The sequence below is a fragment of the Dasypus novemcinctus genome, chromosome 28, assembly GCF_030445035.2.
Source record: "Dasypus novemcinctus isolate mDasNov1 chromosome 28, mDasNov1.1.hap2, whole genome shotgun sequence".
Lineage (NCBI taxonomy): Eukaryota > Metazoa > Chordata > Mammalia > Cingulata > Dasypodidae > Dasypus > Dasypus novemcinctus.
This window is the reverse complement of record NC_080700.1, coordinates 44,504,175-44,521,632: the sequence shown is the minus strand read 5'-3', so window position 1 is coordinate 44,521,632 and position 17,458 is coordinate 44,504,175. Positions and strand designations below refer to the sequence as shown.

Sequence of the window (17,458 nt, the reverse complement as noted above, 5' to 3'; positions counted from 1 at the left end):
TCCATAGAAAACAAACAAAATTCAAAACACAAAATCTCCAAAACAAGTTTTAAAAAGTCTATTTTAAAGGTGAAATATAAGGAAAAAATAGTTTGTGCTATTACTCTGCCTTGGTTTTAATCTGAAAGTATATATAGTGCCATACCCTCCCAATTCTCTCACTATTCCCAAAGAATAAGTTAGTCTCTAAATTAGGATGTATCCCTCCGCGACTCTAACATATTTGTAAATCAATGCTGCGTGGAGCTAAACTGGGGTTGGGCTGTCTTATCAGTCAAAGCTCCCAAAAGTGAAGTTTCTGAAATCAGTGCAAAGGGGTGGAGTGGGGGGGAGGGGGGCAGGGGTGACCCTGTAGGTTAAGAGACGGTAATGAATCACATCAAATCCAATTCGCAACTATTTAAGTTAGAGAAAAAGCTACCTGAATCGTTCTTGTCCTGCTGTGTCCCATATCTGTAACTTTACATATTTACCACCGACGTTTATTATCTTTGAGCCAAATTCCACTCCTATTGTATGATTTGAATCATCTTTGACTGAAAAAGAAAAACAAGATATTTAATTTAGAACATTAGGGAGACATGCTTACAGATGTAACAAGCAACACTGAAACACAATTTACTTCAGCCGTTCATTTCCACAACAGTCTGTGAGAAGCAGGAGTTGCTGCTGCAAAGAGAAACTGGTGTCTATTCCCAACGAGACAAGAATGTTTTTTCTCAAAACTCCAGTAAATTTTAAAGCCTAAGCTTTGGGCTGTCCATGCCATATCAAGACCTTATCAAATGTCCACTGTTCAGGGACTTACAAACGGTGAACGTATAAAACACTAATGTACCCCCCTGAAAGGACTTAACTGCCCAGCTCAGAGTCACGACTTGCTCAGTAATGAGGTGGTGAACGTTTGACTATTTGAATGGATAAATATCCTAGAGAAATAAAGGTAAAAAAAAGGCAAGGCTGGGTCACCCAGCAAAGATGAAAGGAAAAGGAGAAGATGGGGCCCAAAGGAAAAATATTCCCCAAACAAAAACCTCTGCACATCACAGCTGCTGAATTTCATGAATTTTAGCATTGTGTGGTAATGATTTGGAATGACTTTGCTGGCTATATCAATACTATCTGTTTGGAAAAAAAAAATAACTGTTTGAATGGGCAGGGAGGCAGGAATATATGTACTTTAATAAGTCTAAGTGGAATTAAGTTATTTAAAGAAAGTTTCTGTAGTGATGAAAGGATAAGCTAAAATCAGCTACCAGTTATACCACTGACTAGTTTAGATTTTTATAACTGTAGGACAAATTTTCTTGTACCAGAAATCAGGGAGGCCATTTGGCAGTTGTCTCTACTGTCTTCTGGGGAACTGGACGGGGTGAAAGGCTAAAATGGGCCGGGCCAGGCCAGCGTGTTTCAGGCTGGACAGGTGAGGCCAGCACAGGCGCCCACCAGAATTCAAGTACCAGGCGAAAAGTGAGGAAAAAGGAGATAAATGAAGGCTCTGATTATGTCACTGCCGCGGAGAAATGAAAGGAGACCTCTCTCATCATTACTGTAACCATGGAGACTAACCAACACACGCGTGAGAAGCCGGGGGTTTCGCCAAGCAGGGGTGGCTGAGCAGGCGGCACCCCTGAGCCAGCGGCCCCGGGGATTATCTTCTGAGACTGCACAACGCAGAGTTTTGGCAACTTGTAATGAAACGTGAGTGCTTGTTAAATTCACCAGGAACTGGTTCTATCGCTAACCCATGCTGGGTCTAAGTCACTAAACAGAGGCGTCAACTAGCTCTTGGTTGATGAAAACGGAAGGAGCAGAATCAATTTCTGGCATTTTGTTTTTCTTCAAAGGTCTTTGCCAAATGCCCTGTACTGCCTCTCCCCCCGCCATCCAAGGCACCTGACTCATCCTTGCTTAAGGAGCACTTCATTAAATCAAATTAATTGTTTTCAGCCTTCATTCACTGTCACTAAATAGGCAGGTGATGCTCCACAATTCTTTTTGTTACTATAAAAGCACTGTTTACCTCAGGGCCTTTAATCCTTCACAGTCTCCCAATGTCTCACACAGTTTGGAATAAAAAATTTAACCTCCTTTATAAAACAGTACAAGTGAATGGCAAAGATGTGTTCTGTGGCCGAAAGACCTGTTTTGTTTTGTTTTTTTTATTGGAGACAAAGATGTATATTTTATGATAAAAGGGTTAATACATCAAGAAGATATAAAATTATGTGTGCTCATACCTAGAAAGAGAGCCCTAAAATACCTAAAGCAGAAACGAACATAATTAAAAAGAGAAATAGGTAATTCAAAATTAATGGTTCAAGATTTCAATATTCATGCTTAATAACTGTTAAAATGATTTGATAATAAACAAAGATATAGAAAACCTGAGCTAAAGTCCTGGTTTTTAATCTACCAATTCCTAGGGGACTATCTCAAGAGCTCACAACCACCCTCTCTGGATCGCTGTCTCTTGTCCTACCTGTAAAAGCAGAATCGATGGCAGTAACTGCCCTAACCATGACACAAGCTACCACGAGAACCAAATAGTGCTACTTCATCCTAAATGTGCCCTAGGGCTGCTCTGGTGTCCCCTGTCAGGAAATGGAATTCCTGCCAGAGAATTCCTTTGCTGTCTTCACCATGATCAGTTGAAGCATCTGTAAAATGGACAGTACTGTTAACTAGACACTGGGCACTATAAAATTGAAATGGAAACTCAAGGAACACTTAACGATGTAACATACAAGTTTAACAACATGGACTTTTTATGTTATTTAAAAGCATTTCCAAACAACTTTTTTCCCTGAGAAAATATTTTGAAGTTTTGCTATAAACAAATTGGCCAAGAGAATTCTCTCAAAGCAAGACATGCGTCAAACACTGACCATTTCATGCCACTTACATTTTTTTTCAATAAACTGATGAAGTAAGCAAGACTTGCCAGTTCCCGCATTTCCAATAACCAAGAACTTAAACAAAAAATCTGAAAGATAAAGAGAGACCATGAAAATTAACTTCAACACAGGTGCTCTGAATTTATTCTTGATCATTATAAAATTTAATGAAATCTTTGTAGTTATAATTACAGAATAAAAGAGGTAACTGAATATTTTGTGAAAATGACAATGAAAACGTTGAATTACCTTCTCACATTTAAGTATTTTTGACGTTTGGCTCACATGTTAATTCAGTGGTTTTTCAAACCAATTTCTTGGGACACTTTCCCTTGAAGTTGAAAGCTGAAACTATTCTATTTGCAAGCCACTATTCAAAGAAATATATACACAAAAACAGCCTAGAAATTTCATGTGTTGTCCACATAAAAGGAAAAGACCTGGTACACTTACAGAGATAGGCTTTCGTAAATCTACTCCTTTCTTCTTTTTAAAAATGGGTGTGGGAAGCGGATTTGGCTCAATGGATAGAGGGTCCACCTACCACATGGGAGGCCCAGGGTTCAAACCCAGGGCTTCCTGACCCGTGCGATGAGCTGGCCCAGGCACAGTGCTGATGCACGCAAGAAGTGCCCTGCCACACAGGGGTGTCCTCCATGTAGGGGAGCCCCATGCACAAGGAGTGCGCCCCGTAAGGAGTACCGCCCTGTTTGAAAAAAGCACAGCCTGCCCAGGAGTGGCGCTGCACACACGGAGAGCTGATGCAGCAAGGTGACACAACAGAAAGAGACACAGATTCCCAGGGCCGCTGATAAGGACAGAAGCGGTCACAAAACACACAGCGAATAGACACAGAGAGCAGACAACTGGGGGGGAGCGGGGGAGGGGGGAAGGGGGGCAGGGAAGAGAAATTTAAAAAAAAACTTTAAAACTTTTAATAAATGGGTGTAAGTTTCCTCCCCACTTGCAGATTTTTCTAGTTCCTCCATTTATAACTTCAGGGAAGGACTGATGCTTCAGTTGTTTGGGTCGGTATTTCCACTTTAAGTGTGAAATCTGTCTTGCTTCACACGACCCCTTACTTACTTTTTTTTGAGATACCTGGCCAGGGATGGAACCTGGGGCCTCGTGTGTCGAGCCACACCCGCTGCCGCTACTTCTTCACAAGCATTTAACCTGGGACACGACTTTCCTTAAAACGGAAGCCACGGGCGGCCCCGCTGGAATCTGCTGCGACGTGACGCAGCCCAGCAGCCCGGCTGGAGACCCCTCATGCACACCGTTTTTCGCCCAGTCCCTCGCTTCGCTCCTGGGCTGCCGCCCGCTCTCCCCAAGCTTCCGCCCTATCCCGGGACCCCCAAGGGCCCACCGCCCGGTTCCCACGTCCATGCCGGGGACGGCGCAGCCTCGCGGCCTTCTCCAGGTCCGGCCCTGGCCGCCCCTCCCCGTCGAGCCCTAAGGAGTCAGGGCTCTGCCCACCCTTGGCGCGCAGGACGCGCCTGGAGGAACACTCACTGCAGCGACGATCAAAGGTGAGGCCTACTCGATTTCCAAACGGTTATTTGGCACTTGAACTTGGGTCGGCGTTTAAAAACACCAATGGTTTTATGCTTCTTGGCTTTTTAAAAACTATCACCTGCATAATTTTGCATGCCAAGCCTGATCATGTCGTTGAACAGTGATGGTTAAGTTTGCCAGATTGAAATTGGAATACTGGGACTTCTGAACCTTGCTCAAGATCCCCTTCTCTTAGGAAACAAAGTCCAAAACGCTGTATAAGTAGGAAACAGAAGACAGAAGGAAGGAAGGGCAAGGAGGCTGCCGACGTGCAGGCAACGGAAAGCCCTGCGGGAAGAGATTGTGGATGGTTTAAACGCAGCAACGCTTCTACACAAAGAAAAGAACAGCGATTTTCACAAATCCACATAATCCAGGCAGACTTGGCTTACTGCTTGTTCTGCCGTTCTTTTCCGCTAAGATGACTTATTTAAATGTTCTCTGGGAGGGGTTCTGCCCTCTGCAGCACAGGCTCAAGAATCACCTCACCTGGCCAAAGGGTAGCACTGCAATGGAACTGGACTTGCCGGACAAAAGGCAAGGACAACGTGTCATTTCCGTAAGTACAGATATTTAATTCCTCTAACAAATTCTTCATACCCCGAATCTTGTAGCTCAAAGAGGTAAGTATTCATAGTTGAGCAGAAAGCCTTTTTGTCTGAAAGCTGTTTTGGATCAAACACCTAGAAATCCTGGATAAAGTATACTTTAAAAAATGAAGAGTTGGAGCAGGCGTAGCTCAGTGGTTTGGGCACCTGCTTCCCACGTGTGAGGTCCCAGGTTCAATTCCTCCTACTTCCTTAAAAAAAACTGCAGAGCCCAGTTTCCAGGGAAGCAAAGGAAATGTCCCAATGCCTGGGGCAGAGAGAGAAATGAAAGAAGCAGTGCAGGGACTGGCAGGGTCAGAGTGCGTGAGCCGGGACAAGAGCTACATCCTGTAAAGCAGAGGACAGACAGGGACATCCCAGTTCTCCAGGGCCTCACCGAGCGGAAGGGTAGCCTAGGGAAAACACCCACTAGCAGCTCAGGCTTCCTGGCCCTCAGCAGAACGGGAACGCTTCTCTTTGAAAACTAATCATGGGCTGGGACCACAGGTGGGTTTGGGATTCAAATTTAAATAACCATTGAACAATGAACCAGAGTCAAGAAATTAATAACAGTACAAAAGGCGCTGACTCTCACATCCATGGCCAATTGATTTTTTTCTTTGTTTCTTTTCTTTTTGTTCCTTTTTTCTGTTTTTTACTTTTTTACTTTTATTTTTTCCTTCCAACCGATTTTTAACAAGGCTGCCCAGTCTACTCAATGGGAAAGAATGGTCTCTTCGACAAATGGTGCTGGGAAAACTGGATATCCACATGCAAAAGAATGAAGGGGGATCTCTGTATCACCCCATAAATAAAACTTAACCCAAAAAAGGCCTAAAAAAAGGAACTAAAACCACAAAACTCCTAGCAGAAAATATAGGGAAACATCTTTAGTACCTTCTATTAGGCAATGGTTTGTTAGACTTTATACCTAAAACATGAGTGACAAAAGAGAAATAAATTAATGGGATCAAATTTTAAAATGTTCATACATCAAAGGACATACCAAGAAAGTGAAAAGACAACCTACAGAATAGAAGAAAACACTTGGAAACCATGTATCTGGTAAGGGTTTAATATTCAGAATATATACAGAACTCATATAACTGAAGAACAAAAAGACAGACAACCCAATTTAAAAACGGACAAAGGACTTGAATAGACATTTCTCCAAAGAAGATAGACAAATGGCCAATAAGCACATTAAAAGGTCCTCAACATCATTAGACACTAGGGAAATGCAAATCAAAACCACAAAGATGGTAGCACAAGATTGTGAATATAGGGAAACGGACTTTGGCCCAGTGGTTAGGGCGTCCGTCTACCATATGGGAGGTCCGCGGTTCAAACCCCGGGCCTCCTTGACCCGTGTGGAGCTGGCCATGCGCAGGGCTGACGCGCGCAAGGAGTGCCGTGGCACGCAAGGGTGTCCCCCACGCGCAAGGAGTGCACCCCGTAAGGAGAGCCGCCCAGCGTGAAAGAAAGTGCAGCCTGCCCAGGAATGGCGCCGCCCACACTTCCTGTGCCGCTGACGACAACAGAAGCGGACAAAGAAACAAGACGCAGCAAACAAACACCAAGAACAGACAACCAGGGGAGGGGGGGAAATTAAATAAATAAATAAATCTTAAAAAAAAAAAAAAGATTGTGAATGTATTTATCACCCCTGAATTGTACACTTTAAATGGCTAAAGGCAAAAATTTTAGGTTGTATATATATTACCAGGAAAAAAAAGCACACATAGATTTGTACAACACAATTATTATAGTAAATAATACAATTTTAATACTTAAAAATTTTTTTGGTTTTTATTTTTCTATTGCTTTTTATTTTTATTTTTTTATTTTTTATTTTTTTTAAAGATTTATTTTTATTTATTTAATTCCCCTCCCCTCCCCCGGTTGTCTGTTTTCTGTGTCTGTTTGCTGCGTCTTGTTTCTTTGTCCGCTTCTGTTGTCGTCAGCGGCACGGGAAGTGCGGGCGGCACCATTCCTCGGCAGGCTGCTCCCTCCTTCGCGCTGGGCGGCTCTCCTTATGGGTGCACTCCTTGTGCGTGGGGCTCCCCTACGCGGGGGACACCCCTGTGAGGCACGGCACTCCTTGCGCGCATCAGCACTGCTCATGGGCCAGCTCCACACGGGTCAAGGAGGCCTGGGGCTTGAACCGTGGACCTCCCATGTGGTAGGCAGATGCCCTAACCACTGGGCCAAAGTCCGTTTCCCTCTATTGCTTTTTAAACAATTTTTATTTATTTCTCTCCCCTCCCCTCAATTATAATGCAGGTACCACAATAACGCAAAACGTTACTGATAAGGAAAACTGTGTGCAGGAAGGGGGTATATGGAAACTCTGTATTTTCTGCTGATTGTTCAGTAAACCTTCAGCCATGCCAAAAATATAAAACCTAAAACAAGGAAGTCAGAGATGTCAACATCTCAAATATGACCCTTACAAAGTATGCCTTTCAACAAATCTTTTTGTACCATGATCTCATGTTCATATTAAAATGTTCTAGATATGGAAAAAAAAACGCTCTATAAAGTGCTATCACTGGGATGTCAGGAAAAAGCAAATGATCGCGCTGGAGAGAGTCAGCCTCAACCTAAGATACATGGTATCCAGACACACACAGATATTCCGAAGACGAGCTCACAACCCAAAATTATGGGAACAGTCCACCCCAATGAGTCAGCAATTAGCAGACAATAGAGCAAACCTTCAAGAGTGTGGTCAGAAGAACAGCTGCTAAAGTGTTTTCAAGGTGATTAATACCATAAAAAGGGAACTGAATCCAAAAGAATAAGATGCCAAGGAAAATCAGGTAGATCTCTAGAAGGTCTAGAGATAACAACTGTAGTCATTAAAATTACTCAACGGATGGGCTAAAGAGCAGAAGGCACAAAACTGAGCAGAGAATTAGTGAACTGGGATAAGACCGGAGGAAAGTGGTAGGAAAGGAGAGTCTCAGGTCATGGATATTATTCAAAGGAAAGCTAAAAAATGTACCATGGGACTGTTCAGCATTGTAAAACCTCACGTGAAACATGAATATGGCAATACTGCATATATGACTGCTATTCTTTGAAACTAAACAAAAGTGTTAATGTTAACAAAAAGTTAATATCATACCAAACAAATATTTGCTAAATGAAAGAAACCAGACCCAAAGTACTACATATTGCATGATACCACTTATTTAAAATATAAATATAAATCAATTTGTTTCTAAGAAAAAAAGAGTGGAGGGAATCACCAGGAGAGAATACAGAGAGTGGAAGAAAGAGGAACTAGGAAAGAGTTAGAGACATGGAGGACTGAATGAAAAGGTCCAGTACAGGTCTAATAGGCATTCTGGAATAAAAGAATAGAGAATCAGGTAGAGAACCAATACAAGAAGAAATAATAACTGAGAATTGCATAGAATCAAAATTAAAGTATAGCCAGATTTAAAAATAACTGAGCTCTGAGAAAGATAAATAATATATATTTACACATGAACACATCATCATGAAATTGTAAAAAAAAAAAGACTGTAAAAGCAGTTAGAGGGAGTGGAGGGGGCTCAGGCAATTGGGTGCCTCCCTCCCACATGGGAGGTCCTGGGTTCAGTTCCTGGTGCCTCCTGAAAAGATGACAAGGAAACAACGAACAGAGAGCAGACAGTGAACGCAAACAACGAGGGGGGGGTACTAAATAAATAAATCTTTTAAAAAAAAGCAATCAGAAAGGGGGACTGGAAATTCAGTCTAGTGTATAATTCTATGTGCAAAATAATTATATATATATATCCTTAAAGCAAGGTGGCCTTCTGCTTCCTGTAAGACGGAGAAATATTTTTCTTACTCCTCCCACTAAGTACAACTGAAAACCTAGACGTTATTTACAAAACAAATGGAAGTCCTCCTGGAGGGGGGCCGAAGGGCCCGGGAGTGCCTGGTGGCTGAGGAACGAAGGGGAGGTGAGTCTCCTTGATTTTCTTTTTGCTTCACAGACCTGAACTTGGAGATGAGGAAGCTGGCAATCAGGAAATACCAATGTTTAGAGACAAAAATGAGGGCCCCGAAACCCTGCTCAGCCTGGCAGAGGCACAGAAGAGAGGCCGCCAGCGAGGACAGCACCGAAACCCTTGACCCTATCCTGCCCCACTCGGCCCAACAGCAAAGAGCGCCCTGAGGCCACCCACACCAGCGAAGGTGGGGGGAGCCCCGACAGCTGCCCCAGCAGCACAGCCAACACCCCAACACCGCAGGGGCAGCCCGGGGAGGCCGAGCGGAGCGGGGCTCCTGGCTGAGCAGCCCCACCTCCGGGTGGGCGGCGGGAGAGGACGGCGGGCAGCAGGGGCCCGGCCCACCTGCAGCAAGCAGGAGCACTCGCTTCCCGTCGGCGTCAACGAGGCCGTGGGGAGCCACCTCTGCCGGGCAGTAATGAGGTGGCACCTGAGAAAGGAAGCCAATCAGGTAAAAAAACCTAAAGACGGAGCAATGGCCTCGTGGCACACTATTAAAATGCCCAGGTTTCAAGGGAAAGTCCCTCGTCGTACCCACACTGAATGAGAAGGTACTCCCCAGATCCCACCACCACGATGACACAAAGTTTTAAAAGCAGCCGACACCAAGATGCTTCCACAGTATTATAAGCAGGCCTGAAGCAAGTGCCAAAATAGAAATCCTCGGTAAAGAAACAGAGAGAAACGGAAACGTTAGGGCTAAAACCAACAGTGATTGAAAGAAGCTCAGTGGCTGGGCTCACGAGCAGGATGGAGGGGACAGAGAAAGAGTTAGTGAACTGGAGGAAAGAACAAGAGGAAGTATCCAATCTGAACAACAAAGAGAAAGCAGACAGAAAAAAACAAAAAGAGAATTCAGTTTCATGGTCTCACGGCTCGGTGGGAGTGTACTGAAAGAGCTAATGTGTCATCGGAGTCCTAGAAAGAGATGGAAAAGATGATGGAGTTGAAAAAGCACAAAGCAATAATGGCTGGAACTGCTAAATTCAGCAAGAAACATAAATCTACAGATTCAAAAAGCCCCAAACAGGATCAACCCAAAGAAATGCACGCTTAGTCGAGGGTTGACTTTTTGTGCCAACCTGGCTAGATACGGCTGCTGCCGTGCAGGGTTTTGGGGTAAATGGAACCAGCACCTGTGAACAGTATGGGGGTGACCATTAAAGACGGGGTGGGGGTGCAGCCCTTCAGAGCAGGGAACGGGGGCCAGGGAAGAAGGCACCTGCCCGGGCGCTCACCCCACTTCCAGCTCAGCGCTCCGTCCCGGGGGTTTCCACTCGAGGCGACTTCACTCCTGCCGGACCTCCCACCTGCCTGTGGCCGTGGGATTGCTCCACAAGCACAAGCCGTTCCTTAAAGTAAACCACGCACTCCACACACACAGCTTGTGGGTCCTGCTTCTCCAGAGAGCACTCGTGATGCACCAAGAAAGGTCAAAATTAAAGTTCCGTAAACAGAAGAAAATTGAAACGGTGAAAGCCGCTGATGAAGATGACGCATCATCAATAGGGCAAAGGCACTGCAAATAACAGCGGATCTCTCCTCAAAAACCACAGAGGCCAGAAACGGCGGCGTAATCGTTTTCAAGGGCTGGGGGAAAGGACTCCCAGCCCCGCGGCCTCACCCGGGGACACAGCCTTCAACACGGAAGGGGATCAGGCGGCCTCGCAGGGAAACCCCAGGGGACCCTGCCCGGCCACCCGGGCGGCTCAGGGAAGGTTCTGGACAGACAGGAAGTGGTGGGAGGAGCCTGGGAGCATCAGGAAGGGAGAGAGAACCCGGCAAGCCGAGAAATGGGTAAATACACTCGGCCTCCTTTTCTCCTGAGTTTTCTTTTTTTTCACTGTTTAAGCAAAAATTACAGCGTTGCCTGATGTGATTCTAAACGCACATAAAGGAAATATTTAACGTCAGTTCTATGATAAATAGGGGAGGGCACAGGGTGTAAAAGGAGGTGATGTCTCTGAGTTCACTAGTACTGGTAAAACGATGGCATCGGCACCTGTGGTTAAGTTCTACACATGCAGTGTCACCCCTCGAGCGACTACTAAAAATGTACATAACGAGATACGCTCAGGAACGCTATGGGTAAGTAAAAACGGAATTCTAAAAATTGTTCAAGGAGGCTGGAAAAAGAAAACAAATGAAAAATAGAATATACATATATATTTTTATTTTATTTTTTTGAGGTGCTGGGACTGGGATTGAACCTGGGACCTTGTAGGCAGGAGGTCAGTGCTCAACCACTGAGCCACATTAACTCCCCCTGAAAGAAAAGAAAAACACAAATAGCAGACATAAGTTCTAACATATCATATTCACACTAAGTGTAAACTGTCTAAGTATATGCTTTCTTTCAATAATTAATTGACCAACTAGACAGAAAACCTAACACGATCAACCAACAGCATCTCGTCGGTATTTATAAAACACTCCACCCACCACCAGCAAATCATCTATATCTTCTCAAGAGCCCATGGACTCACACCAAGATAAACCATTTCCTTGACCATAAAACAAACCCCAACAAATGTTTAGAAGTTGAAATCATGCAGCATGTGTTGTCCGACCACAATGGAATCAAACCAGACAAGAGCAGGATAACAGGAAAATCTCCAAACACCTGGACACTGGACCCACTACTGTACAACCCACAGTTACAGGAAGAACCCTTAAGGGAAATAAAAAAATCCACTGAACAGAAAACCACAAGAAACCAAAGTTTGTGAGGCACAACTAAAGCAGCAGAGCTGAGAGGAAAATTTATATATAGCACCAAATGCATACCCTGAAAAAGAAGAGCAGTCTCAAATCAGTTATCTAGGCTCCTGTGGTCAAGAATCTAGAAAAATAAGAACTTAAAAAAACCTTGCCTACCATATGGAGGGTCCAGCATTCGATACCCAGGGCGTCCTAACCCGTGTGGAGCTGGCCCACGCGCAGTGCTGATGCACGCAAGGAGTGCCGGGCCACGCAGGTGTGTCCCCCACATAGGGGAGCCCCACAGACAAGGAGTGCTCCCCGTAAGGAGAGCTGCCCCACGCAAAAAAAAAGCACAGCCTACCCAGGAGTGATGCCGCACACATGGAGAGCTGATGCAGTGAGATGATGCAACAAAAATAGCAAAAGTTTACTGGTGCCACATGACAAGAATACAAGCAGACACAGTGAATGGACAGAGAGAGCAGACAACGTGTGTGTGTGTGTGTGTGGGGGAAACAAAACCCAAAGCAAGCAAAACTCAGAACAAACTCAAAGCAGGAAAAAAAGAAAACCAATGAAACAGCAGCTGGTTCTTTGAAAAGATCAACAAAACAGACAAATCTCTAGCAAGACCTGACAAGGAAAAAAGAGAGCAGATCCAAATCACCCACATAAGAAATGAAACATGATTGCATTACTATGAACCAAATATATCATGTAACATATTGTATGACTCAAAAATAAAATTTATGGGAAACAGATGTGGCTCAACTGATAGGGCGTCCACCTACCACATGGGAGATGCAGGGTTCAAACCCAGGGCCTCCTGACCTGTGTGGTGAGCTGGCCCACGCACAGTGCTGATGCGTACAAGGAGTGCCGTGCCACACGGGCGTGTCCCCCGTGTAGGGGAGCCCCACAAGCAAGGAGTGCACCCCGCAAGGAGAGCTGCCCTACATGTAAAAAGCGCAGCCCACCCAGGAGTGGCGCCGCACACATGGAGAGCTGATGCAGCAAGATGATGTAACAAAGAGATACGGATTCCTGGAGCTGCTGACAAGAATGCAAGAACACACAGCAAATGGACACAGAGACCAGACGATGTGTGTGTGGGGGAGGATTTAAAAATAAATAAATCTTTAAAAAAACAGAAACAAAAATAAAATGTATAGATATTCAGTATATTTGAGAAGTATGTTTTTACCCAACTGTGTTTTCTTTTTAAATTATTATTTATATTTTCAATTATTAAATGTACAAAATAAAGGCTAAAAAAAGTAAAAAAAAAAAAAAAAGAAATGAAATGGGATATGACTACCGACTCTGCAGACAGCAAAAAGATAAAAAGGGATACTATGAAAACTCTACACACAATCTACACACAAACTTGACAACCTAGACAAGTGGATGAATTCTTCAAAAAACAGTAATGACCATAACGCACCCAAAAGAAAATTGATCATTTAATAGCCCAATAACTGAAAGAAACTGAATTCCTCATTTTAAAACTCAAAGAAAAGACATTTCCCGGCCCAGATGGTTTTGATATAGAATTCTACCAAACATTTAAAAAAGAAATCCTATGCTACACAATCTCTTCCAAGAAATAGGGAGGGAATACTTCCCAATACATTTTAGGAAGAAAGGATTACCTGACACTCAAACCAGACAAGAGAGTATAGTCTGTCGTCATTTTTTAAAAATACTAATTTAGGGAAACAGACTTGGCCCAGTGGTTAGGGCATCCGTCTACCACATGGGAGGTCCGCGGTTCAAACCCCGCGCCTCCTTTACCCGTGGAGCTAGCCCATGCGCAGTGCTGATGTGCGCAAGGAGTGCCGCGCCACGCAGGGGTGTCCCCCGCATAGGGGAGCCCCACGCGCAAGGAGTGCGCCCGTGAGGAAAGCCGCCCAGCGTGAAAGAAAGTGCAGCCTGCCCAGGAATGGCGCCGCCCACACTTCCCGTGCCGCTGACGACAACAGAAGCGGACAAAGAAACAAGACGCAGCAAATAGACACAGAACAGACAACCGGGGGAGAGGGGGAATTAAATAAAATAAATAAACTTTAAAAAAAAAAAAAAGAAACTGGTTTGTTTAAAAAAAAATACTAATTCAAAAAAGGGTAATTATACTGATTACAATATAGCTGGAAAAACTCCTAATAAAATATTAGCAAATAGAATTCAGCAATATATATAGTATAAGAAGTTATATACATGACTAAGTGGAGTTTATTCCTGGATTCAAGGCTGGTTCAATACTTGAATATTGATCAATACAATGATGCTATTAACAAAAGCATCATTATATTAAAGAAGAAAAATCACACGATCCCATCAATCGATGCAGAAAAGCATTTGACAAAAGTTAATATTCATGATAAAAACGCTCAGAAAAATAAGAATAGAAGGGAAGTTCCTCAATTTGATAAGGAGCATTTACCAAAAACCTATAGCCAATATCATATTTAATGGTGAAAAACTGAAGGCTTTCCCCCTAAGACTGGGAACAAAACAAGGACATCTGTTCTCACCACTCTTAATCAACATAGAGCTGGAAGTTCTGAAAGCCAGTACAAAAAGGAAAGAAAAAAAACAAAAAAGGAAATAAAAGCCATACAGATCAAAAAGGTTTGCAAATGACCAAATTGTCTATGTAAAAAATTTCAAGGAATTTACACACAAAAAATTCCTAAAACTAATAAGTGAGTTCAGCAAGGTCAAAGGATACAAGATAAACATACAAAAATCAATTGTATTTCTGCATTCAAAGAACAAATATATGGGCATTAAAATACATTTTTAAAAAAGAAACAGGTGTAAATCTAACAAAACATGTATAGGAATTGTATGTTGAAAATGACATAATGCTGAGGAAAAAAAATTAAAAATGAACTAAAGAAACGGAGAGATCATGTTCATAGATTGGAAGACTTGACATAGAAAAGATGTCAATTCTTTCTAAACTGATATATGTTTGTTATAATCCCAATAAAAATTCCAAGGGCGCAGATGTGGCTCAAGCAGTTGAGCGCCTGCCTCCCACAAGGAGGTCCTGGGTTCAGTCCCCTGTGCCTCCTAACAAAAACAATGAGCAGAACGAATAAACAGAACAAGTCAAGGCAGCTGATGTGGCTCAGTGGTTAGCGCTGGCTTCCCACACATGAGGTCCCGGGTTCAATCCCCGGCTCCAGTTCCTGAAAAAAAAAATTCCAGCAAGATATTTTGTAGATACAGACAAGATTATTCTAAAATCTTGTATGGTAAGGCAAAGGAACTAGAATAGCTAAATCAATTTGGAAGAAGAGGCTCAAGTGGTAAGAATCAGTGTTACTATGCAGCGAGTGGCACTGGAGGTGGGAGAGACGCGTCCAACAGTGGAACACAACAAAACCCCGGAACAGACCAACCGACTCTGAAAGGTGCGAAAGCAATTGAATGAAACGAAGACAGACTTTTCTTTTTTTTTCTTTTTTTGTCTTAATTTTTAAATGTTACACTCAAAAAATATGAGGTCCCCATATACCCCCCACCCCCCTCACCCCACTCCTCCGCCCTTAACAACAGCCTCCTCCATCATCATGAGACATGCATTGCACTTGGTGAATACATCTCTGAGCATCACTGCACCTCATGGTCAATGGTCCACACCATAGCCCACACTCGCCCACAGTCCACCCAGTGGGCCATGGGAGGACATACAGTGTCTGGTAATTGTCCCTGCAGCACCACCCAGGATAACTCCAACCCCCGAAAATGCCCCCCACATCACATCTCTTCCTCCCACTCCCTACCCCCAGCAGCCACCATGGCCACTTTCTCCACACCAATGCCACATTTTCTTCGATTACTAATCACAATTGTTCATGATTAGAATATCAGTAAGTCCACTCTAATCCATACTCTATTCCTCCATCCTGTGGACCCTGGAATGGTTGTGTCCACTCCACATCTATATCGAGAGGGGGCTTAGATTCCACATGGAGGCTGGATGCAATCCTCCTGCTGTCAGTTGTAGGCACTCTTGGCTCCCTGGTGTGGTGGTTGACCTTCTTCAACTCCATGTTGGCTGAGTGGGGTAAGTCCAATAAACCAGAGTGTAGGAGCTGAAGTCTGTTGAGGCCCAGGGCCTGGCTATCACATGGTCAGTCTAGAGATTCAGGTCCCCTGGGTATACACTAAACCCCAGCACCAACTACAGATCTGGTAAAAGTAACAGGAGAGGCTTGTGAACAAAGATCACATTTGAGTCCAGCTCCATCACGGAGAAACACAAACTCCAAAGTAGGACCAACTGACATGGCACTGAACTCCATCTGCCATGACCAAGACAGACTTTTCAACACATGGTGCTGGAGCAACTGGATAGCCACAGGACCAAAACAAAACAAAACAAAACACATGGCCTAAGTCTCACACCTGCAAAAATGAACACAAAATAGACCACAGGCTTAAAGGTAAATCAGAAAATCTATACAACTTTTAGAGGAAAAAGATCTTGGGCAGGCAAAGAACTCTTAGACATGACACTAAAAGTAGGATCCATTTAAGGAAAGACTGTTAAATTGGATTTCATCAAAATTTAAAACTTTTGCTCTGCAGAAGACTTTATTAAGAGGATGAAAAAACAAGTTACAGACCATATTTACAAGACATATATATGACAAAGAACTATTATCTATTCCCATCTATATCTCCATCCATCATCCATCCATCTATCCATCCAGCCAGGCAGCCACTCTTTTTTTTCTTTAGGAAGTACCAGGGATTGAACCCTGGACCTCTTACATGGGAAGCAGGTGCTCAACCACCGAGCTACACCTACTCCTCTCTATATATACTCTTAAGACTCAACAGTAAAAAAACAAACAATCCAGATGGAAAATGGGCATAAGCATGAAGTGATATTTCACTGAGTAGGATACAGAGGACAAGTATAAGCACATGAAAAGATATTCGGCATCATTTGCCAATAATAAAAGAAATGTAAACTAAAACTTTCATTTTGAGATATCACTATCCAGAATGGATAAAATAAGAAATAGTGATTAGAGTGGACTTACTGATATTCTAATCATGAACAATTGTGATTAGTAATCGAAGAAAATGTGACCTTGGTGTGGAGAAAGTGGCCATGGTGGCTGCTGGGGGTAGGGAGTGGGAGGAAGAGATGAGATGTGGGGGCGTTTTCGGGACTTGGAGTTGTCCTGGGTGGTGCTACAGGGACAATTAGCAGACATTGTGTGTCCTCCCATGGCCCACTGGGTGGACTGGGGGAGAGTGCGGGCTATGGTGTGGACCACTGACCATGAGGTGCAGCGATGCTCAGAGATGTATTCACCAAGTGCAATGACTGTCTCATGATGACGGAGGAGGCTGTTGCTATGGGGGGAGGAGTGGGGTGAGGGGGTGGGGGTATTTGGGGACCTCATATTTTTTGAATGTAATATTAAAAAATATAAAAAGAATAAAAAAGAAAGAAAAAAAATAACAACAAAAAAGAAATAGTGCTATTCCCAAATGCTGGTGAGGAAGTGGAGAAAATGGATTACTCATACACTTCTGGTGGGAATGCAAAATAATCATTCTATACGAGAAAAGAGCTTGGCAGTTTCTTAAAAAATTAAACATGCAACTACCATATGATTCAGCAACTGCATTCCTGGACATTTACCCCAGGGAAATGAAGGCTTACGTACACAAACAT

The 17,458-nt window shown here is 43.5% G+C and overlaps 1 protein-coding gene across 1 annotated transcript in view; it reads right to left on the bottom strand.

The window, feature by feature from the left end:
• Positions 1 to 17,458, bottom strand: part of RAB4A (RAB4A, member RAS oncogene family) — a 49,030-nt gene that overhangs the window by 14,720 nt on the left and 16,852 nt on the right. Inside the window, exons 2-3 of the mRNA XM_004454569.4 lie at positions 2,906 to 2,986; positions 422 to 536 (exon numbers count right to left, since the gene is read on the bottom strand). Of these exons, the coding sequence (XP_004454626.1) occupies positions 422 to 536; positions 2,906 to 2,986 (196 nt within the window). The remainder of the gene's footprint in view (positions 1 to 421; positions 537 to 2,905; positions 2,987 to 17,458) is intronic.